The sequence below is a fragment of the Rana temporaria genome, chromosome 1 (assembly GCF_905171775.1).
Source record: "Rana temporaria chromosome 1, aRanTem1.1, whole genome shotgun sequence".
NCBI lineage: Eukaryota > Metazoa > Chordata > Amphibia > Anura > Ranidae > Rana > Rana temporaria.
Window position 1 is genome coordinate 587,897,966 of NC_053489.1, and position 24,868 is coordinate 587,922,833.

Sequence of the window (24,868 nt, forward strand, 5' to 3'; positions counted from 1 at the left end):
TGTCTAATAGAACTAAAGTGGAAGCAACCTGCAACCCGTTTCACCAAATTGGAACTTCTCAGCTAAGTTAAAAAGGTACAAACCACGAAGCTCCTATCAGTCAGAATACACAACACCCTAAAAAATTTAACAATATTTGCGACCCCTTGATCCAAATCTACACATCACTAAAGAAATTGTGAACTTCATCCCTGTCAACTCCTCCTCATGGTAGGACACATATCCTCTCCCTCTTTCTTTCTCTTTTTCTCTCCTCCTCATTTCTATCTTCCTTCAGAATTCTTGGCTTGTCTCTCTGGCAGCAGTATTATACATGTCTCACCAAGACCTAAAGTATACCTTCATTCTCTTTACATTCTGAATACGTTTCAGCATGTAATGAATAAATAGACAAGCTTATGTTGTTTATGGACATGAGGATCTGGAATTTGTGATCTTCCCTTAATTGCATGGCAGCCTCTACGCATCTTGTGGCCCCTAACTTTTCATCAGTTGGGCTAGTATCTTACCTTGTATGGTTCCATTATCCTTGTCTACTACTTTGTGTACAATGATACATTTCTTAAGTCAAGTACCTTATACTGGATCAAAACCACTATCACTCTACCTTCTAAGTTTGTATGTCTTTCTGTAAATGAAAAACATATTTAAAAAGCAATTATACTCACTACCAACGATGGCAATATGTTTCTTTGAGTCTGTTAAGTCTTGGGAGCAACAGCAATGGCTACTTGTTGGCCACAATATGTCTTTATATTAGTCAGAATGGCACATTCCTTGGTGAAATATCTTTTGAACAACTGAGCAGGGTTGTTATTTCCTTTTACATTTGTCACATTTAGACTTTGGAGGAGTTACATTGATATTATCAGAGGTATTTTAACAACCTGTTAAATCTGTTAGCTAGTTACAATACGTTTAACTTGCCAATTTATAAAATACATTAAATAAATAACAGAAGTGACACGCAGGCAGTAAAAGGGGGTCTGTAACTTTGCTCCCAAGACATAAACCTGTTAATGTCCCTGCAGACAATACAGTACGTGGTCTACGCATATCTTGTCTCTTTATGATGGTTACCATGGTGACTTATTGTACTCCTACACTATCTCTGCCCATGCAGCACTCAAAGTAAAAAACGCTCACAGAAAGGCAATATATTTCATGTTGGCATTGTCCTTCTAGGGATTAACAGATCAAGCTCCCAAACTGGGCAGCTTCTGTTTGCAGTGATAAACAGCCTGACATAAACATGTTGCTGAGCAACCCTCTCACTGATGCACTGATATTGTGCCTCTGTGTTCACAATTCTTCCAAGTCTGCCGAGAGTGGACAATAGAGTTATAAATCACACACACTCTTCTGGGAGCTCTGCAGCTTTTATGTGCGGTTTCCTAAACTAGAGGACAAAAATGCTTCCAAGACAAATATCAATGTCTGGCAGCCCACGTTCATTGAGTAGGGAATGACGCATGACCATTAGGGTTGCCTAATCAATCGTTTTATGGTTACTAATTGTTTAGCCGCACTCATGCACTTGTAAATGTAATCCTTTTTTTATCAAAGACCAGTATAACTATTTTCAACTTACTCACCTCTGCACTTGATTCCTTTGTCAGTGGAAGACATAAAGGGCCCTCGCCCAGGGTTCTGTCTCTCTCGAAAAGCTAAAAACCTGGAAACGTTAAGCTGTCCTGGTTAACTCAAATACAAACTAGATATGGAAAGTATTTTTTTAATTGTGTATCTGGCTAAAACCTTTTTATTTTTAAAGATTTGAGTTGAGGGGGAAAGGATTAGAACCCATGTCAAGCTTATTGCTTTAGCTAGAGAAAGCCTCAAGAACAAAGGTTCTTTAAGTGGAACTTCGCTCTCTCAATCAACATTCACTACTTTTAATCCTTATGCTACTAGCATTAGTAAATGGATAGGGAAGCATATCATAATTGCTTGTTTTAAATTACTTTTTCAAATTTCTTCAGTTACTTCTTGGTTTCCATGCCTAGGCAAATGATGTCATACATCCCAGGAGTCTTCAATAGGGGAGGATGAGAGAAGGAGTTTCCTAGCTAAGTACACCCTCTCCCATCTGCATGCCTGCTCTAAAGACAGGTGGATTACAGGAAGTAAATGCTACATGACTCATCTGCCCTTACTCAAGATGGCCACAGCGCCATAAATGCTAGGGGGTGTTTCTCAAAGTGATTTCGCAACAAAATAAAGCATGGAGACATGCAGAATGCTTTATTAATCCTAAGGAAAATTGGGAAATTGTTACAATACAGACACACTTAACAAAGACAACACAAGATCACAACAATAGACTGAACAAGATGCAAAACACAACAAAATTACGAATAAATTAACACCAAATAACAAGATTAAAAGTACACTACAAATAAAACATCCATACAATTAAAATACAACATAGAATAAATACCAGATTAAAATAACAGGCAATCTACCAAATACAAATAATACACCACTTTCTCTAACGCCACCCCAGATAATAACCAACACAATATCAACATACTATAAAAACAACACAAAATCCTGATCATAAACAGCCAGAATTACCAGTAAATCTTCACCTCCAGCCCTCACAGAAAATAATTATGGCATATATCTTGATCGCCACAGGCAAAAATTATTTCCTGTGTCACTCTGTGGTGGATTGTGGGTGTCTGTCACTGATGGTACTCCACAGACTGACTAGCGTATTGTGGAGTGGGTAGGATGGAGTTGTCCAAGATAGAACATAACTTGAACAACATTCTCCTCTCGAACAATGTTGTAAAAGACTCCAATTCCAATCCAACAACATCACTGGCCTTGCAAATCAGTTTATTGAGTCCGACTCACATTGGACCCACGTGAATGGATGGGTGTATTTGCTTTGAATATTAAAAATGAATTAAACAGCATTTTTGGTTTGTTGTGCTCAGATGAACTGTAGTTCACCTGCAAAGTAATATGCTGTCCCATTGCTGACAAAGACACCAATTAACACCCTGTACTCCTGATTTCGATCAACTAATCCAGGAGCTATTTTTATAGTCCACCTGACATTCAGAAATATTCGAAAGCTTTGATGAAGGGTAAAGGATTTTAACCCTGAAACATGTTGACTGTCTCCTATAAAATCAATAAAACATATTTATAGACTCTTTATGAACTTTTGTTCCTTGCATGTTCTCTAGCCGAAACACAAAACCTTACAAAGGATCTCTGCACCTTAAGGGCCCTTTCACACAGGGCGGATCAGTAATGATCCGCCTCCGTGTGTCCGTAAGCTCAGCGGGGATCGCTCCGTAGATCCCCGCTGAGCCGTCGGATGACAGGGCGGTCTCCGCACACTGTGCAGGGACCGCCCTGTCTTTTCTCCGCTCTCCCCTATGGGGGGATCAGATTAACACGGACCGTGTGTCTGTGTTTATCCGATCGTCAGACGGAAGAAAAAATAGGACATTCTTCCGTCTGCAAAACTGGATCTTTGCGGAGGCGGGTGATTACGGGTGTCAGCGGATGTTTATCTGCTGACACCCGCAATCACATAGGGACCAATGTATGTCCCTTTTTCATCCGCAAGCAGATGGATGAAAAAGCGGGCATACGGTCTGAAAGGGCCCTTAAGTATGGCATTCTTCTCCCACTACTAATCACAATAGGCATATACTGTATAATTCAGACAACAGATGCAGACTACCCACTGTGGTGTTGCCTACAACCTGCTGATTCCTATTTACAGAAAAACACTATTTTCCCTCTGATCCTCACTGTGTGAGGCCTCGTACACACGACCGAACATGTCTGCTGAAACTGGTCCGCGGACCAGTTTCCGCGGACTTGTCCGACCGTGTGTACGGCCTAGCGGACCGGATTCCTGGGCTAGCGGACAGGTTTCCAGCGGACAAATGTTTCTTAGCATGCTAAGAAACATGTCCGCTGTAACCATGTCCGTCGGACATGTCCGATGGTTAGTACGACTCATCGGACATGTCCGCTGGGCCGAAATCCCGTGCATGCGTCAAAGTGATTCGACGCATGCGTGGAAGCATTGAACTTCCTGGGTCACGCACGTCGCCGCCACGTCGCCGCCACATCACCGCGTTTTCTGTCCACGGGGATTTTGGTCTGATGGTGTGTACACACATCAGACCAAAATCTGCCGGCAGACATGTCCGATGAAAACGGTCCGCGGACCGTTTTCATCGGACATGTCTGATCGTGTGTACAAGGCCTCAGGAGGACAAACATGTGGCCTACACCTCTATTTTGTATATAATAGTTGCACCAAGTTTGTGCACTAAGCTTGACCACCATGTGTGAGTGGTTCAAAAAACATACATCGATTAGTTGTTGGTTCAGCTAAAATGAATATTGACTGCAATGTCATTCATATGCCTAATACATACTTACAGCTCAACACATATGCTTTATACACAAGCCTTATATACGCATTAGCATGCAAAGCAGGTACTACATATACTTATGTACGCTTATCATAGTTTAGGCTTCTTGCCTTTATACAACTCCATATCGAAAGTCTAATAAATGTTTGCATACCTGTATTACAGTCTTATAATCAATGAACATTTCCATGCTGCTCAGCTCTTCTTTAAGATGAGTTGGAAACAAAAGCAAATCCTGGCAATGCTCATCCAGGCAATATTTATATCCATTCAGGTCTGAGGGAGATTCCACCTGAGAGAATCCTTCTTTTTTCAACGTGTTTAATACCTCTGTGAGGCTAATTACAGAAATACAGTACAACATTAAAACCAATTCTGAATGGAAAACAGATCACAATATTTGTTATAAATAACATTTAATTTTTCAAGGATCTCTTCATGTTCTGTATTTTTATGCCACTGATCACTAAAACTAAAACCTAATTTTGTGTTGATTATAAGATGTCTAGCCACTGCTGAAGAATTGCTAGCTTCAAGCTAAGCTGTATCTGGAAAAAGGCAAAAAGCCATCCCTGGACCATTAATTTCACACCCATTTGCAGGAAGGAAGGCAAGTTATGTCTGGTACACACTACATGTTTTTTTTATTCCTTCAACCCAGTGGACTGCTGGTTCTCCAGTATGCTTGTTCAACAGAAGCCGGTCAAACGAACATACTGATATACACACGGCTGAATGTCGGCCGCCGTTTTTATTGAACAGGCCCATGTCTCCCGAAATTTGGCATGTGTGTATGGGGCTTTAGGCAGTCAATAAATAAGGAGCAGAAGTGAGCAATTCTGACAAAAAGTTGTGTATAGGAAAGACGTGTTACTGTTTCTAGACACAAAACAAGAATTATCTTTTATTTTCATTTTATTTAAAACAAACAATGTTGGGATGGGGAATGGTGTGCTAGGATGGCATTACTAGTATGAGTAGTCTTTAACTGTGATATATCTTTGCTATTAAAGGAACGCATAATAAAAAAAAAGTTTACAAAAACAGAAAAACATGTAATGAAACTTTCAATGTAATTTAAAAAAAATTTAGTTATAGATGACTCTAAACTAAGGTGTGTAAGCCAAAACCTGGAAGGTACCACATCTAGTACATATAACATGACTCTAACTGGGTTATTTATTCTTGTCACTCTGTGGTCAATCAAATAAGACACAAACAGGCATAAAGGAAAGCTTCATCATACCTGACTTTGGCTGTATTGATCCAAGCATAGAGTGGTACCGTTGAAGCTCTTTGTTCCTGTTTCCGTACAGTCTCTGGTAATATATATTCAATGGTTGGCGCTGAATACTTAATTCGGCATTTTGCAAGGGCAGCAGCCAGTTTGGTTTTATAGCTAAATGAAGTAACATAAGACATTAACTACATTATTTTCTTTTTCTTGAAATGTAATGCTTCTAAGCACAAGTCAATTGTTTCTTATACTAAAACCAACCCTAAGGGACTAATTTACAAGATGAATTTGATTTTTGAAGAGTACAAGTTATAAGTAAAAATAAAGTTACAGAGAAAGAAAATACAGGTGGTGGATACTTTCTTTGGTCTCTCAAGAGTTTTGTGTATTTGGGAAGTAACCTTTGCTGGCTACCATTGCAGTATAAGACTATAGAACAGTGGAAGAGGTAGGTACCACAACCACGTAGTGTATTCTGGAAACAGAGATGATATCACAGAGGAAGACTGGGGAGAAAAAACAATGTGTTATGAGATTTTTATACTCAAAGTATTATCTCTTTTATATCTCTGACTCCTAGAGTCTTCAATGCAATATGAAAACTTAAAGATCACACTGTGGTAATTTTAAAGTGTTAAACAGGTAGGAGATAGAGAAAGCAGACATCCAGAGATGTCTGTATGATCACATACATTGTAAAGTTTGCTGGGAGCCCTGAAATGGAGACATTCTAAAATGTATGTAATGTGGCCTTTTGCTTGGGCATATCCCCTCCCCAATGTGGTCCATGGCTAAGATAAATGACACCAAGTGGGTCAGGGTTCTGGGAAACCTTAGGGTTCCTCCAGAGTTTGCTAGGGGTTTCTTGAGTTGTGGCTGATTGATCCCCCATCTGATTGTGCCTGGATAGTTCGATGTCCAATGCCTCTAGGCATTTTTTCCCACTGACATTGGGAAGGGGCGTTCGTCCTACTGAGCACTAATGTAAAGGGCATTTTTCCCACTGACCACCAATGTAAGGGGCATATTTCCCACGTAGCACCAAACACAGGGACATTCTTCCTACTGATCATCAAACAAAGTATAATATGGTAATACTGCAGCTTGAACTTAACATAACCCTTTAAAAACACACAAAAATATTAAACAAAAAAAAAACACAACCAACGTATTAACCTGTTTGCAGTATATTGTGGGCTATAAAGGTACAGATAAGAAAGCCTCATATATTGCATATAATTCACTGAGACTATGGGGGTTATTTACTAAAGGAAAATCCACTTTGCACTACAAGTGCACTTGGAAGTGCAGTCAATGTAGATCCGAGGGGGACATGCAAGGAAAATAAAATACAACATTTTAGCTTGCACATGATTGGATAATAAAATCAGCAGAGCTTCCCCTCATTTCAGATCTTCCCCTCAGATTTAGAGCGACTGCACTTGCAGTGCACATGTAGTGCAAAGTGGGTTCGCCTTTTGTAAATAACCCCCTATGACTGTACTTGGTTAGCTCAGTTAACCAGAAATCTTGAGAAAAGGCATTAAAGTCATCTGAATGAAGAGCAACTTGAGGGGTACATATTCTTTGCAAGTTTTTTTTAGGGCACAAGGGGCCAGATTCACAAACGAGATACAACGGCATATCTACTGATACGCCGTCGTATCTCTGTTTCTAACTATGCCACTGATTCATAGAATCAGTTACGCATAGCTAGCCCTAAGATCCGACAGGTGTAATGGACTTACACTGTCGGATCTTAGGATGCAGTACCGCGGTTCTCGTTGTAAACCAGCGTTGGGTATGCAAATTAGCACTTACGGAGATCCATGAAGCTTTTTCCCTTCCTTAAGTCGCCGTAAGTGTTAGTTTGCCGTCGCAAAGATAGGGTACCTTTTACAAAGTGTAAAATTAGTACACCATATAAAAGTGTACCCGTCTTTCCCGCGTCGCTGTCAATTTTTTTTTTTTTTTTTTTAAATTCCCGGCGCAACTCTTTTTTTCCCAACACAACTTTTTTTTACCAGTCGCGATTCACAAAACCTCGGCGCATCGTAACTTCGCGCAAAGCATGTCGGGAAATTTGCGTCGGGAGCATGCGCAGTACGTCCGGCGCGGGAGCGCGCCTAATTTAAATGGGACTCGCCCCATTTGAATTGGCCCGCCTTGCGCCGGCCGGATTTAGGATAAATTTCCAGGTAAGTGCTTTGTGGATCGGGCACTAACTTGGAAAAATTGCGGCGGTGTAACTTAAATCGGAAAAGTTAAGTTGCGCCCGGGCAACGTGAATCTGGCCCTGTGTTTTTATTATGGTGCATGCAAATGACTGTCCTCATGAAAAATGATTTTATTTTTCCCTTTGGCTTATTAAACATATTGGGACTGAAATAGTTATGTGAGTGACACCCAGTGCATTCAATAAAAAGCTTTATTTGAATAGTATTGTGCTTTGATTATATTTAGCTGTCCACATTATAGATTTCACTAACACAGCGAGTTTATGGCACATTTTCTATTGGGTAGATGTTTATTACATCCATTAAGAACATATATGACTATGGTTCATAAGGGACGCCCACAATAGAATAAGTTCTGTCTGAATTAAGAGAGGGATCCAGGGAGATAAACACCAGATGAGCATTTGAAAACTGGAGTTTTATTTTATGGTCAAATATTACAAAAGGTAATGGAATGAGAAAATGAAGAGTATAACAGGAAACTAAGATTTGCAATAATATTCCTCCGCAAGGAGCTCTAACAATAGGAAACATTGTATGAAGAATTGTTCTTTGAAATAAAAATGTAATGCGGCCAATAAAAAAATTCAGTAAACTGCTAATTTAACTTAGGGAACACTGCAGTTTGATCAGTGTTTCATTACATTTTCAATGATTTTATGCCACTGGATTGGGCAGGGAGTTTACAGTGCCTTTACAGGTTGCCAGGATTCAACAGCTGAGATGACCAGATCTGTGTAGCTACACAAGGAAACTGAGACCAAATTATATATAGTGAAGTGAATTTATTAAGAGTAAAGAAAAACACATGCACAGACAAGAAAACAGTGAACATAAAAAAAGTGAAAAAAGTGAACCACAACACTATAACCAAAATGCCTAACAAAGTAACAGAAACAACAACAAACTAACTGTATACAATATGCACAAAATGCATACAAAATAGGAAGCACAAGTTGCAGGGAATACCAGAGATGCAAGGAAGGGGGAGTCAGGAATGTGGGTACAGGAACATGGGGAGCAGATATAAGGGCAGGATACAGGACTAGATCAGGAGCAGGATAAACTGACATACAGCAAACAAGGCAAACAAAAACACTGACACAAGGTAAACTACAGTATCAGAAGAGGGATTTAACCACTTCAACACTTTTACCCCCTTCCTGCCCAGGTCAGTTTTTAACTGACAATTGCGCGGTCATGCAACTCTATACCCAAACTAACTTTTTAGCATTTTATCCACACAAATAGAACTTTCTTTTGGTGGTATTTAATCACCACTTGTTCTTCACAATTTTAGGCCAGAATGTATTATGCTACATTTCTTTTAGTGAAAATATCCTACATTACTGTATATTACTTCGAAGCATAGAAAAGCGTTTTTTTTTTCTGACTATAGATTTATGTTTATCCCAAGGATGTTTAAAGCCGGTTACTGTTGACTGTCTCACTACCTCTGTTGGTAGTTGATTCCAATCATCAACCAGCCTTTTAGTAAAATAACACTTTTTAAGATTTGTTTTGAACTTTCCTCCAGTTAGTTTGAGGTCATGTCCCTGTGTTTTTGATTTTGGTTTCATATTGAAAAGACTGCCTTCCTGAACCTTATTCACCCCCTTGATGTATTTAAAGATTTCGATCATGTCTCCCCTTTTACTTCCTTCCTCCAGACTGTACATAATAAGTTCCTGAAGTCGCTCTCAATATGTTTTATCCCCCAAATCTTTCACCATTTTTGTTACCTGTCACTGGACTCGTACTATCTTATCAATATCTTTTTGTAGGTTAAGTCTCCAGAACTGGACACAGTATATTCTAAATGAGGTCTCACTAAAAGGGAGAGTTCTGGGAGCCCTTTTATGGATAAGATTACACATCTCTCATTGCCATTCAGATACTTCTTGTACAGTGGACATGCAGCCCTTATTTCTGTTTATCTTGGCAGTTTACTGCAATTTTCTTCACTAAGTGGACACTTATTATTTGTTTCACTTTTATATGTTTTTTCACATATACATATTTGTTAATTTCACCTGAATTTATTTTTTGGAATATATATATATTTTTTCCTCTTTCAATGTTTTTATTGTTGTAATTTTAGGAATAACAGAAGAAAATAAAAAGGCGGTTCAGGGGGGTTAAACATTAAATTATAGTCCAGGACATACGAAATATGTGGGTATAACTGAAAGAACAGCTATAATAAACACATTTTAATATAACAATCTATTTCAAGGTATAAGGTCAAGAAAATCATCTTGTATTAGCAGACATTCCATCTGGGAATAAGTAGCATCACGAGGGGATGATGACTCACGTAACATTTAAACATGGAGCATCCTCCCCCTACGATACCATTCCCTCATCATACTATCATCAAAGGTTAAAGATCAAATAATATCAATCTAGTTGTAAGTAAAATTTCAATAAAAAAAAAATAATACTTTTCAGTATAGAGATAATAATAATAAAACCACTACCAATGAGTTGGAGGTATACATCTACACCTATATTATTACAATGAACATGTCTACGTATCATTGTAGTTGTAGGTAATTAATCCATGGGGACCATACCTCGTCAAATTCCGCTTGCTTGTCTTTGAGGATGCTGGTCAACTTTTCATTGACCATGATCCATGAAAGCTTACTTTTTAATACTTTAATACTAATAACTGAAGTTTTCCATGCACTCGCTATCGCAATCTTGGCTACAGAAAGAATAAAATAAATAAGAGTCCGAAGACTCTTAGGAATCCCATCAAACAAGTCTACAAATAGTGCAGTTTTAGGATTACTAGGTATATCATGTCCAGTCACTGAGTGGATTAATGTAAAAACTTTGACCCAAAAGTGTTGTACTTTGGGACAGGTCCACCAGGTATGGAACATGGTACCGTCTTGACCGCATTCTCTGAAGCATAGGGGCGAGGCATCAGGATATATGTTGGCCAATTTTGCTGGAACTAAATACCATCTGGATAATACCTTAAAATTTGCTTCCACAAGGGAAGTATTAAGAATCCCCTTGTGAACCATGGTCGACCAGCGTTCCCAGATTTTGTCCTCTATTGTTTCACCAAGGTCTGATTCCCATGATAATTGGTAAGAGAGTTTTGTCTGTTTATTATTGAAGAGATTATATAGATCTGAAATTCCCCCACGCGAATCGGGATTATTGAGTCATTTGTTTTCAAATAAGGATTTAGAAGTTATATCTGTCAAATCCGTATTAAGCGATTTTATGAATTGAATGATCTGAGAAAGGCGTAAGGATTCTGTCTGAGGCATTTGCAATTTTTTCTGGAAGTATTGCTGTGGCTTAATTCCTCTATGATCTATGAAATGTGCCATTCTATAAATGCCTTTATTGACCCACCATGAAAATTGTTGGGGATCTCGTCCCGGATGAAAGCGAGGGTTATTAAGTATAGGTGCAACAGGGGAGTGAGAAGATTTCAGTGCATATAATTTACATGTTGTGTTCCAGAGATGTAAAGAGTGGGACAAAGTAGGACTTAGAATTGCCCGACGTTCTTTTGTTGAAAGCCACATCAAGAGATCTATAGGTATAGTAGGACTAGCTTGTGATTCCAGAAGTATCCAATCTGGTTGATACGTTTTTGAAAAAATTTGATATAGTTGTACTATCTGAGCAGCCCTATAGTATTTCAAGAAATGGGGTACTCCTAGTCCGCCCTTCCATTTGGAGATATGAAGAGTAGAGTGTGCCACCCTGCATTTACCTTTACCCCAAATAAATTTGAAAATTTGCGATTGTAGTTTCCTAAAAAATGATGATGATATTGGAATTGGTAAGGTACGAAAATAGTATAAGAAACGAGGAAGAATCGTCATTTTGATAGCTGATATTCTACCTAACCAGGAAAGATTATGTGTCTGCCAATTTTTCAATTCTTGTTCAATGGAATTGCAAAGAGGGGTATAATTAACTTTAAACAATGTGGAAATATTTTGTGTGAGTTTAACTCCAAGATAAGGGAGAGCAAGCGTGCACCATTTAAATTGAGAAGACTGGTGTACTGAATTTCGTGTAGCGATGGAGAGGTTTACGTCTAGCGCTTCAGATTTTGATTGATTAACTTTCAGTCCGGAAACATTTTCAAATTTAGATAAAGTGGAAAATAAGTTTGGTAAGGTTGTAATGGGATCGGTTATAAATAATAACAAGTCGTCAGCAAAGAGAGCACATTTATGTGTTTTGCCACCACTAAATATACCCTGGATGTTGGGACTGGAACGGATGGCTATAGCCAGTGATTCCATAGTTAGAATGAATAGTATAGGGGAAAGAGGGCATCCCTGTCTAGTACCCCTTCTTATATGGAAAAGTTCCGACTTATATCCACACATCAGAATGTGAGCAGAAGGGTTGGAATATAAAGCATTAATAAGACATAGGAATTTCGGTCCGCAATTCCATTTCTTCAATATATGGAAGAGGAAGGGCCAGGAAACGGAGTCAAACGCCTTATGGAGGTCTAAAGATAGAAGCATTCCTCATCTAGGTCCTCTATTATCCCAATCAGAATGTAGGATAGAGATTAAGTCAACAGCTCGACGGATTTGATCAGCGGCTTGTCGACCCTTAACGAAACCTACTTGGTCAATATGAACATATTGTGCCAGGAATGTATTAAATCGATTTTTTTTAAATGGGGTACTATTAGTGGGGCAAATTTTTTATAATAAGATGTTGAGAAGCCATCAGGTCCGGGGGCCATAGAAACATTGTCTTGTTTTATGGCAGTTATTATTTCGGCCATGGTGATGTCTTCTTCTAAAATCTTGCTATGAGAATCAGAAAAAGACGGGAGAGACACTTCCTCAAAAAATTTGTTTAAGTCTTTGGTGGAAGGATCCCTTTGTGCAGAGTATAAGGATGAATAGTAAGATTGAAATATTTCCATCATAGTTTGAGGGTTCTGTGTTAAATTTCCATTTTGTTGTCTAATTTTAGGGAGTACTGTTCGACAAATCCGTGGTGTAAGATTACGTGCCAATAATGTACCAGGTTTGTCTTTTGACGTATAGAAGGAAGCTTGGTTCCAACTAAGATTTTTTTCAGCTTTAGTGGTCAAATGGAGGTTTAGTTCCAGTCGAGTGGAATCAATTTTCTTTCTAAGGTCTAGATTAGGGCGTTTATGGCGGGCAAGTAGAGAAGATAATTCCTTCTCTTTGTTTTTGATTAATAAATTGGAATCTCTTTTAATTCGGGATGCTATTTGAATGAAATGGCCCCTAATTGTAGCTTTATGGGCTTCCCAATTATTTACAGGGGAAGTATCTTCAGAGTTATTTATGGTAAAATATTCTTTGATACGTAGTTCTATATCAAAACAGACAGAGGGGGATTCATTTAGTTGCCAAGTCATGGGACCCCTGGCGTTTTGTAAGGAGACACATGTGGTCCATAGCAAAGAGTGGTCTGACCAAGTCACCTCACTAATCTTACTGGCATTAAAACAAGGCACATTGGCAGAGTTTGTGAACAGGTGATCTATTCTGGAATAGGTATTATGGACATGAGAGAAGAATGTGTAATCTTTCTTGGATGGGTTTAATTCTCTCCAAATATCAATTAAGTTGTGGCAATTTAGCAATTTGGCCAGTTTAAATCCAATTTTGGGATAATATCGCTGAACAGAAGAAGGTTTTCTAGTTTTATCAAAGATAGAGTCTAAGGCTACATTAGAGCCTCCTCCAAATAGGATAATTCCCTCTAGGTCAGGGGATAAAGCATTTAACATATTGTTAAAAAAGGATAGTTGACCCGTGTTGGGATATTTTGATTGATGATCACTTATTACCGTCACTTTCTTTTTCAGTGTTTAGTTTTTGCGCAAAACCCCTCCTTTTGATGTTTAAATTGTTTGCTACATCCTGGTCCCCCTCAACATATGTATTGTGCCCAGTTTTAATTTTAGTGAGACCATTGTATTTTTCCCTTTTATCACTAATGTACCTAAAAAAGGTTTTATGTCCTTTCCTAATAGACTTAGCAATTTCCTCCTTTTTTTGAGCTTTTTGAGCACTGATACTGTGTTTGGCCTCCTTTTGTAAATTTTTTTACTCCCTTCTTTATATTCCTCTCTGTCAGCTATTCTTTTACTCCTCTCTGTTTAGTCTGTAGAAAAGTTACAGAGTCCACAAACTATGGTATATACTGAATATCTGAAAATGTATCAATCCTGATGTACTGACATCCTGACTCATTTCTTGAAGCCCAAAAATGTCAGGACAGTACAAAAAACAAACAAATTACCCCTTTTTGGAAAGTAGACAGTCCAAGGTATTTAGTAAGGGGCATGGCGAGTTTTTTAAAGTTTTCATTTTTTGTCATAAGTTTTTGGAAATTGAAGACATGAAATGTATATATATATATATATATATACTTTTTTTTTTTACATACTGTCACCAGTGCAGTACAGCTTTATCACATAATAGGCTTGGCGATGATCAGGGACACTGACTGGTGACAGTATGAAAAAAAAATTCACATTTGTTTTTGTATAATAATTTTTTGTTCTTTTTTTAATGATTTTTTTTGTAACACACTTTGACTAGAGCAATATAATGTTGGGGAATTGGGAAGTGATCGGTATTTTTTATTTATTTTTACACATTATGTTTGCATATGCAGTAGCAGTGCATTACATTGCTACAGTATAAGCAAACATTTTTCTGAATGAAATTAATTCATTTAGTTTCTTTTGTTGTGATTAGCTGTGATTGGGCTGTGATTTCCCACACAGATAGCAAAACAAATGTATACAATGGATAGCTTGAAAGAAAGCCATCTATTGTATACAACTGTCATGTGACCTTCTGTGATTGGCTACATCGGTCACATGGTACTGCCAGTGGGTGGGTAGAGTGATCAGTCATCGTCTGTGTCTGGTGGTGACATCCACCTTGATCGACAAAAGGTTCCTGCCAGCGTCATTATGCTATACGCCGGGCAGGAACTGGCTAAGTATTCCCCCCAGCAGCTGGGGCCAGGTGGAGCTGAGAACTGGAACCTCTTGACTGCTGGTACACACCCACTGGTGCTTTCTGCCCTGGGGAACCACAGTGCCCTTAGCAGGTGAATCAGGTCCTAACACAGGTATTGCAGCCTCTTGCGACTTAAGCTGAGTAACCTGAAAGATAGGAGCAAAAAAGTTGGATGGTATACAGACAGCTGGCACCCACAGCTGTCAGAACACCCAAACAATGGCTGCAAGTGATTGGATGCAGCCACTGTCCAGCCAACAATTTTCTGCCTGGCTTCTTCAATTTTCAGATCAATTGGAGAGGAGCCATATTGGCTCCTCTCCAATTGGGGTTTATCTTATCCACCCCCCAGAATTTTAGACCAATTGGGTTTCTGCTATGTTTTTCTCTAAAGTGCAGTGATACACTATGCTCCTTATAACCAATGGTGATATTAAAAATATGTTCTGATACCCTTTTGGATAGAGTTCTTTTAGTTCGGCCGATATACATTAACCCACAAGGGCATTCTAAGGCGTATACTACGTGCGTTGTTAAGCACGTAATGCACTCCTTAATTTCAAACTTTTTGCCGTTGGCTGTAGATGTGAAGCTAGTTAAGCCTCTTAAATGCCGACAAGTTTCAACTCATTTAAGAGGCTTAACTAGCTTCACATCTACAGACATGTTTATGAAGTTGATGTAAGTACATTGCCTAATAGAGAGAGAGTGCATAATGCAAAAGTACGCACATCCAGTCCATATTTAAGTGCCATCAGAATAATGAAAGGACTGGATGCAGAGGATGCGATTGCATGTGCCACGAATTAACATTGAGGAATATGACAGGAGGAACAGTAAACTGTGATGCCTAATTAGATAATACTATATCACGTTATGCTTAGAGGCAGATGAGGTGTATTGCAAGTGTCAGCAATGAAGACGTGAACCAATCACGAAACGCGTCAGGGCGTGGCTACGCAATGTATCATGCACACAGGAGGGAGCTTCAACCCGGGACTCACCCAGCTGCTAGTTTGTTTGGAGGAACACCTTTCCTGAGTGAGCTGATATCTCTCCATGTGATGCGCTTTTATTTGTCCTATATCTTGTAAGCATATGTGGAATGTGGAGGAGTGTATTTTATAATAAAAGGGTTTTACACTATATAGAATTTCTCTGTTCACTTCCATGACCGCTTTGACGCATGCATGCACCCACTGATTACAACTGGCATACACCAGGAGGAGAGTGGCTGATGACCTTTGAATAAAAGGAATACCTATGCTGCACTTAGCTGGGATCTGGAGGCGAGTGGCTGATGATCTTTGGACGAGAGGAGTGTTCAATGCTGTATTGAGCTGAGGTTTGGTGAGTAGAATAACCTAAGGGGCACACAAGTGACGGGATTCTCTGCTTTCACCTGGGATGGATCATACTATTGTCCAGCACTGATACCAGTGAAGTGAACTTTAAAGCTGCCACACACATCTTTGCTGCATTTCCTATAAGACTTTTTGGAGATCACCTCAGAAGAGTCATTCGAATGGGGTTTTGACTGATATTTCTGACCATTCATTATAGCAGATTATGAACTTTTAGTTCAGATGAATTAACGTTTCATTCAGCGCTGTTAATGTCCGCTGTAATGTGGCAGTCCTGACAAAAATTGCAGATAACCGCCATTAGTAGTAAAAACATAAATAATAAAAATGTCATAATTTTATCCCCTAATTTGTAGGCCCTATAACTTTTGCGCAAACCAATCAATATACACTTATTGCGATTTTTTTATCAAAAATATGTAGAAGAATAAACTAAGAAAAAAAAATTTTTTTTTTAAAAAAAAAATTGGGATATTTATTATAGCAAAAAGTAAAAAATATTGTGTTTTTTTCGAAATTGACGCTTTTTTTTGTTTATAGTGCAAAAAATTAAAAACGCAGAGATGATCAAATACAACCAAAAGAAAGCTCTATTTGTGGGAAAAAAAAGACGTCAATTTTGTTTGCGAGCCACATCGCAACGACCGCGCAATTGTCATTCAAAGTGTGACAGTGCTGAAAGCTGAAATTTCACCTGGGCAGGAAGGGGGTATATGTGCCCAGTAAGCAAGTGGTTAAAGAACACGAAATGCAGGTTTGCTTTAATACACTGCACAATTGGCCATTTAAAAGAACCCAAAGGTCACATCAACAACAAGCCTAGAGAAAGCACAGCAAAGTTATAATCCTTTTTTATCCATCCCTTTCTCATGTGCATGTAGGAAGCCATGCACAAAAATCCATAGAAATACTGTTTGTGTATGTAGAATTGGAATGACAGATCCAGAAATACTTGTGCATACAGTGATGCAGGTGGACTGCCAAGTGACGGATGAAAGGATGACTTTTATCGCAGTGTAAATATCAGTCTTATTCCTCATGACTTTGGAAACATTTGTCACACAATAAGTCAACACTACTTTGATGGCTATAGGAAAAGAGTTCTTGAAAGAAGTACAGAGCTGGTGCCACACTCATATTTGCCAAATCTATCCTAGATAACATAGTAACCTTACATAACTTAAGGGAGCTCATAAACGTACAACCTGCTTGAGTGGACTTGCGCTTAAACACAGGGACCATAGTTTTCAAACATGCCATTTAGTACAGTCATGGCTAAGTGTTTGCTGTGGAAGTTCTTTGCGTACGGTGATCTTTTGGATAGTGTGGGTGACAACAGGATTGTATGCAGCACTATGGCAATTGCAGTAAAGACTGAGACCTCGTACACAAGACCGTTTTCCTCGACAGAATCCATCAAGAAACTTGGTGGCAGAGATTTTTTGCAAAGGAAAACGGTCGTGTGTATGTTTTTCGCCGAGAAAACTGTCGCGGAACTCGACGAGAAAAAAAGAGAACAAGTTCTCTTTTTCCTCGTCGGGAGTCTCAATTTCCTCGTCGTGTTTCTCGTCTGGTTTACGACGAGAAACACGTTTGTGTGTATGCTTAGAAACCCGCGCATGCTCAAAATAAAGTATGAGATGGGAACGTGCCTTCGGTAAAAGTAGGGTTTGTAATGGAGCAAGCACATTCGTCACGCTGTAACAGACTGAAAAGCACGAATCGTCTCTCACCAAACTTTTACGTAACACGCAGTAACATGAGATTAGTAAAAGCAGCCCCAAGGGTGGCGCCAGTGGAATCAAACTTCCCCTTTATAGTGCCGTTGTACGTGTTGTACGTCACCGCGTTTGAGAACGACGAGATTTTGTCTTGACAGTGTGTACGCAAAGTTCCTCGGTCGTGTGTACGAGGCCTAAGATGTCACCATCCTTGGTAGACAAGAGGACAAGAGGATATGGGAGTTTAGTTTCACTTTATATGTCTGTTAAAAAAAACAGTACAGAGTATCAGATCAGTAATTTAGAATGACAATATCAAAAAGTTTAAAAACGAATAAAAACTATAACCTACAAACACTGAAAACATTTGATAAAAATTACTCTTCAATTTAAAGTGGCAGCAGTTTTTAATAGAGCCATATTCCAGACCCGTAGACTCCTTCTACAACAGTGGTAGACTGATAGGGCCCCAACCTATAAATAATAGGTACTTAGCATGAGTGATACTCTCAGGCTTAAAAAAAGTAATTGGGGATGCGCGGGTAAATTAGAAAAGCTCTGGGGAGATTGGCTGTCAGTTCCAGGTCTTGCACTAGTGGACCTACAGAAAGAGAGTGGATACCCTGCGCTGCCAAGTGTGCGTAAATGGTAGCTGCTGACACGGCTTATTCAAAAAAGCAAAACAACCAAAAAAATACGTATGTGTAGCGCTAAAATTAATAAATGAATATCAAAATACCAAAAAATGTGTATAGTAAAAAATAAAACACATATAACATTAATAAATGTTAGACACAAATTGTGAAACATGTGAGATTCCTCTGTAGCGAGGGGTGACAACAGTGCCAACTGGCACGTGAACTGATACACCTAAGGTGGTATCAAACATAAAAACAAAGTCCAACAAAAACTCCTAAGTGTGATGATCCGAGGTATGTAGCAAAGTTCATCAACATCCACAAGTCATTCAAGTGAAAAGGTGAATAAATAGAAAAAGCGTGACTCCTTTAACGTGACAATCCCATCACCGGAAAAAGTGCAGGCTTACCGGAACTTGTTGACCACTGGTGGCATATGCCAAAAGAGGTCAGTCAAGGCTTTATATGACGATTGTCAAACAGCAATCCTTGGCAGGAAGCGTAGGTCCAACTGGTGGGTAGGTCCTTATATGGAATAGGTCCCCAGGAGTAAGCCGGAAGCTATACTGATGTTGGTATCCCAAAACCAATTGGCTCAGTGTGTTAGTGGTGCATAGAAAAAAATAAAGAGAAGTGGCCACATAGCGTAACTCCGTATAAAAGAAAAAATACGTGTTTATTCACAGCTAACAAACTTACATTTGGCTGGAAGTAAAAGAGCTCTTGCATGTAAATGGGGCGACAGTGGAGTCCTCCCGACGCGTTTCGTGGTCAAAAGCACATCGTCTGGGGTGTCTCTCCACTGCAGCCCACTCCAATATATGTGTAGTCCATGTAATCACATCCAATCAAATGAAGATCTGACTCACCCCAAACAATCAGCAATCACAGACAGCACATCACCTATCCAAGATGGCGCTGCAGTTTGCACTCCAAGCCTCTATATGAAACAGGAACCTGCAGTTTGCACTCCAAGCCTCTATATGAAACAGGAACCTGCAGTTTGCACTCCAAGCCTCTATATGAAACAGGAACCTCACAGAGAATATGGGTATAGTGTCTTTAACGTGGCTGTTACATTTGGAATGTAGTCATTAGGAGTGTGACATGGACATACTGAGTAAAATGAAACAAAATGAAATGCACTGGCCATTAAAATACTTGAAATATATAAAATAAATAATAGTTGAGGCAAACTGTGAAAATTTACCATGCCACGGACGACAGATGCGACCGCGCGTGCGCCAGAGCCAAGCCTCGTTTGCATGTGCTAACAAGCACGGCAGAGCATAGTAACCATGTATTGTCCGTGCGCCAGAGCCAAGCCTCGTTTGCATGTGCTAACAAGCACGGCAGAGCATAGTAACCATGTATTGTTTGTGTGTCGTGGATTACACTATGCTACCGCGCGTGCGCGATAGCCAAGCCTCACTCTGAATAGATAGAGGCTGCCGTGTAGTGTCCAGTGAGAGCGCGCCTGCAGACCAGGCCTCGCTCTGAGGAACCCGGATGTCTGGTAGCTAAAGTGCGCATGCGTGCGCGCCAAGCCTCATTATGAGAGAGGTCATCCGTGATTGGTCAGAGCGGCGCCCGTAGAGAGGAGTCGCATGTCCAATCAAACAAATGAAAAAATGGGGCACAAAAATAAACGGAGAATCACAAAAATGATGTCTATTGCAAAGCGCAGTATAAATGGGTAGTGTTAATACTCCCATCAGCGGCACATCAACTATAAGGGCCAGTCATAAAAATTAAATAAAAATAAAAACTTATAAAAATATCGATTCTGCGCTGGAGATGGAGATTGACATCCACTCCAGATCAGAAACAATTAGTGTTAAAAAAAGAGTTTATTTAGAACATGTATTTAATATGTTAAAATTGCGATCTTGTATAAATAAATGTATATATAGATTATCGCTAAAAACAAATGTGTTAGAATCGCATATATAAAAAAAAAAAAAACACAAAATATATCCCTACTACCTCATGTGATCAAAAAAATGCCTCATGTTTAGTGTGAGTCAGATCACCATATACATTGACTCTCATAGCATAAATGATTGTAAATATAACAGAATCCAGAATAAAACATTAAGCGCGTATATGATTATTGCGCGTATATATTGAATTTCCAAAGACCCAGAAAATAGAACAAATAATATGAATAGCTCATGACATATTAATAAAAGAATTTATATCCCATTCGACGTTCATTCCGAACGGGGTATATGTCTGAAGTTCGTATATCCAGAATGTCTCTAGGCGGGAGACCCCCCTAGTCATGGCTCCACCTCTCCATGGAGGAGTATATTTATCGATGACAACAAATTGTGTCCCTTTGGGGTTTCTATGATGGAATTCCCTGTAATGTCGGGGGACTGGATGTTTGGTGTCCCCGCCTATTATGAGTGCAATATGTTCGCTCACTCTGATCGAGAAAGTGCGGATGGTGCGACCGACATATTGCATGCCGCAAGGACACGTTAGTAAGTATACAATGTACTTAGTCGCACATGTACAAAATGTTTTTATAGTATACTGCTTGTTGGTAACCGTGGAGGAAAACTCCAAGATTTTTCTTGTGGTTAGAGCATTATGTTGACATACCTTGCATTTCCTGCAGGGGAAGAAGCCTACTAAATTATGGAAAAAAGAGCTTTTGACAGGAGGGTTTATTATATTTGGAGCGATTTTGCTCTGTAAGGAAGGTACGCCTTTAAAGACCACTTTAGCCTGTTCAGGAAGCAGTGGACCTAAAATTCTATCCCCTCTAAGGATGTTCCAATGCCTGTTGAAAATACTCTTAATTTGTTTATATTGAGTGGAATATGTAGTCAGCATAGCAAATTTGAAACCCTCATCCGTAGGACGCTTGGACTTAACAGATATTAGTGACTTCCTGTTTAATGAAAGGACTCGCTGTAATTCTGAATCTACATCACTGATGGGGTACCCCTTTTCTAGAAACCTAGATTTTAAAATCTCTGCTTGGGCAAGATAGGAGTTATCGTCCGTACAATTCCGACGCAGTCTAAGGAATTGACTGCGGGGAACCGACCGGAGCCAAGATGGGTGGTGGCAACTCCCCGTAGGGATATAACCATTACGGTCGGTTGGTTTAAAATAGGTTTGGAAGTGGAACTTCTTATCAACTATGGTTATCTCCAAATCCAAGAAATGAATCTTAGTAGGACTAAACTCATATGTTAGGGAAATACCCCTATCGTTACTATTTAAAGAGTCAAAAAATGACTTCAATGACTCAGGGCTACCATTCCATAGGAGGAGGATGTCGTCTATATATCTAGCCCATAGGCCCAGAGATGGAACTGTCTGGGCATAGACGACATCCTCCTCCCACTTGGCCATGAAAAGATTCGCTACACTCGGTGCGAATTTGGCGCCCATTGCCACGCCCCTAAGTTGTAAAAAGAAGCGTTGATCGAACCAGAAATAGCTATGTTTTGTAGCGAAATCCAAAAGTTCGATTAAATAGTCACTTTGAAACAAAGCGATTGATTCTTCGCTACTTAAAAAGTGTTTTACCGCTTGTATGCCTAGATGATGAGGAATGCAGGTGTACAGGGAGGCCACATCTGCAGTGACCATGATGCAACCCTCCTGTACGTCCAACCCCTCCAGAAGGCGGATGGTGTCGCCTGTATCCTTGATGTATGTGTAACATCTCTGATGTTGTTCTGTCTACAACGAGCGCAGCTGTGCTTTCTAATAGCAGCTGCGCTCCGTTCTGTATGGCGTCCGCGTCACTTCCGGTGCGCGGACGTCTGCGTTCCACGCTGGAACGCGGAAGTGCGACTCAGCGTCGTTTCCCCGCGAATTCGCCTATTTAAAGCTTGCAGAGATGACGGCAGGGTGTTCCGTTATTTTGTCGGATCCCTGCCGTCACCTGCGATCACCCCATTGAGCGCTGAACCCCACGAACCACTGGAGACCTTGTCACCCAGATCCATCCCTGCCTACGGAGTCCTTGGCTTCCTGAACCTGCAAGCTGCATCTCTTCACCACTCTGCATCCTGCCACGATCCCTCTTGGATCATCCATACAAGGAACCATCAGTACTCAGGATCTTGGGACTCCTCTAGCACTTCCCTACAAGCTCCTCTCAGTGCACCATAAGCTCCAGCAGAACCGCAAGTATCTTTAACCACATAATACACTTGTATTGATACTAATGACCTATCTGCTTATCATTGGGAGGATTTACTAGTTGCTGTAACCTATCCTTAGATACATCTCCTTACCATCTTAAAGACTGTGTCTATCTCAATATTGTCCCTAAATATATATGGAATAATATAACCCTAGTCATATATTAATCATCTAGCCACTTAGATACTTGTCAGCTAAGAACTGCCTAGTTAGGTTGCACTGTAACGCTTCCACCTATCAGCGTCACTTATCATTTGTTTCCTTTATTGCCATGCTTATGATGGAATAAGCAAGCTTCATGTTGGTATTACTTGAGGATGTGATGAGTTAACCCCAAACTTTCTGTATACTAAGAGAGTGAACTGGTGGTTACACCTGAGAAGCCTCTGCAGCTGTGATCCAACCCTCTCATTAAATACTCACATAGCAGAGACTTTACATAATAACGGAACCACTAAAAATTATAATGGATCCAGCAGAGCTTGCTAACCACCTAGTTGGACTTTCACAAAGAGTGGATACCCTCACAGCCACTATGAACGATTTACGTTTAGAAAATGACGCTTTACGCAACCAAAATTTTGCCCAACCAAGGGAGAGACCTGAACCTAAGGTCTGCCCCCCAGAACCCTTTTCTGGGGACCGAAAGTTTTTCCGCCAATTTATCAGCTCTTGCCGCCTCATGTTTGATTTACGCCCCCGCACCTATTACTCCAGGACCCTATCACCAGCAGAGAAGAACTACCCCATTGGTGAAAAGGAGCTTCTTGCAATTAAAGATGCATTACAAAATTGGAGGCACCTACTGGAGGGTACTAAATACCCAATAACCATCCTTACGGACCACCGTAATTTACAACATCTAAAGGCATGTAAGACCCTCTCTGCCCGTCAGGTCAGGTGGAGTTTATTTTTTGACAGGTTCGATTTTTATATATCTTATAGACCTGGTACACAGAACGTCAAAGCTGACTCCCTGTCTCGAATGTATGAGGACCAAAACACTGAAATTGCACCTCTCTCTATCATTCCATCTGACCGTTTCATTGGTGTTACCACCTCCTTTAGGCAGTTGATCTCTCAGTCACTTTCCAAAGATCTCTCCTCTTTACCAAGTGGTCTTACTAGGTTACCAGATGGAGTTTACACCCTCAACAACAAGTTCTACGTTCCCCCCAATTTACAACTTCTACTACTCAGACATCTTCATGACTCACCATTAGCCGGCCATCCTGGGATCAACAAGACAATCCAACGGATTAAGAGAGACTATTGGTGGCCCAACCTTGCCAAAACGATCCATGAATATGTTAATTCATGTGAAATTTGTGCTCGTAACAAGCATTCCAGAAGACCCCCTTTTGGTCTACTCACTTCCATCCCAGTACCTAACAGACCTTGGGAAGTTGTGTCTATGGACTTTATAGTTGATCTCCCTAGGTCAAATGGTGCCAACACCATTATGGTCACGGTAGATCTCTTAACTAAAATGGCACACTTTATACCCCTGAAGAAATTACCAACCTCCCTGGAGACAGCGAAGGCTTTCATTTCTAATATTCTCAAAATACATGGTCTTCCCTCTCAAATCATTTCGGATCGTGGTAGTCAATTTGTTTCTAGATTTTGGAAAGCCTTATGTAATGCTTTACAAATTGACCATCGCATGTCCACTGCCTACCACCCTCAAACAAATGGACAGACAGAACGTGTCAACCAGATCCTCGAACAATACCTACGATGTTATTGTACACATCTTCAAGATGATTGGTTTCACTTGCTTCCCCTTGCTGAATTTTCTTATAACAATTCTACTAGTTCTTCATCTCGATTCACGCCATTCTTTGCCAATTATGGTTTCCACCCAAACAGTCTTCCAACCACCTACCTCCCAAATAGTGTTCCAGCAGTTGATCATTATCTCTCTACTTTAAAGAATACACTGGCCATTCTACGTTCTAATTTAAAGTTTGCTCAACAAAGACAAAAACAATACTATGATGCTCACAGGTCTGTTCCTCCTGTTTACAAGGTTGGGGATTTGGTTTGACTTTCCACCCGAAATCTTCA

The 24,868-nt window shown here is 39.9% G+C and overlaps 1 protein-coding gene across 2 annotated transcripts in view; it reads right to left on the reverse strand.

Annotated features, from left to right (window-relative positions):
* NSUN7 (NOP2/Sun RNA methyltransferase family member 7) overlaps positions 1 to 24,868 on the reverse strand; it is a 159,811-nt gene that overhangs the window by 68,259 nt on the left and 66,684 nt on the right. For both annotated transcript variants that reach the window (XM_040335065.1, XM_040335067.1), the window contains exons 5-6: positions 5,659 to 5,811; positions 4,567 to 4,750 (exon numbers count right to left, since the gene is read on the reverse strand). In XM_040335065.1, coding sequence (XP_040190999.1) covers positions 4,567 to 4,750; positions 5,659 to 5,811 — 337 coding nt within the window. The remainder of the gene's footprint in view (positions 1 to 4,566; positions 4,751 to 5,658; positions 5,812 to 24,868) is intronic.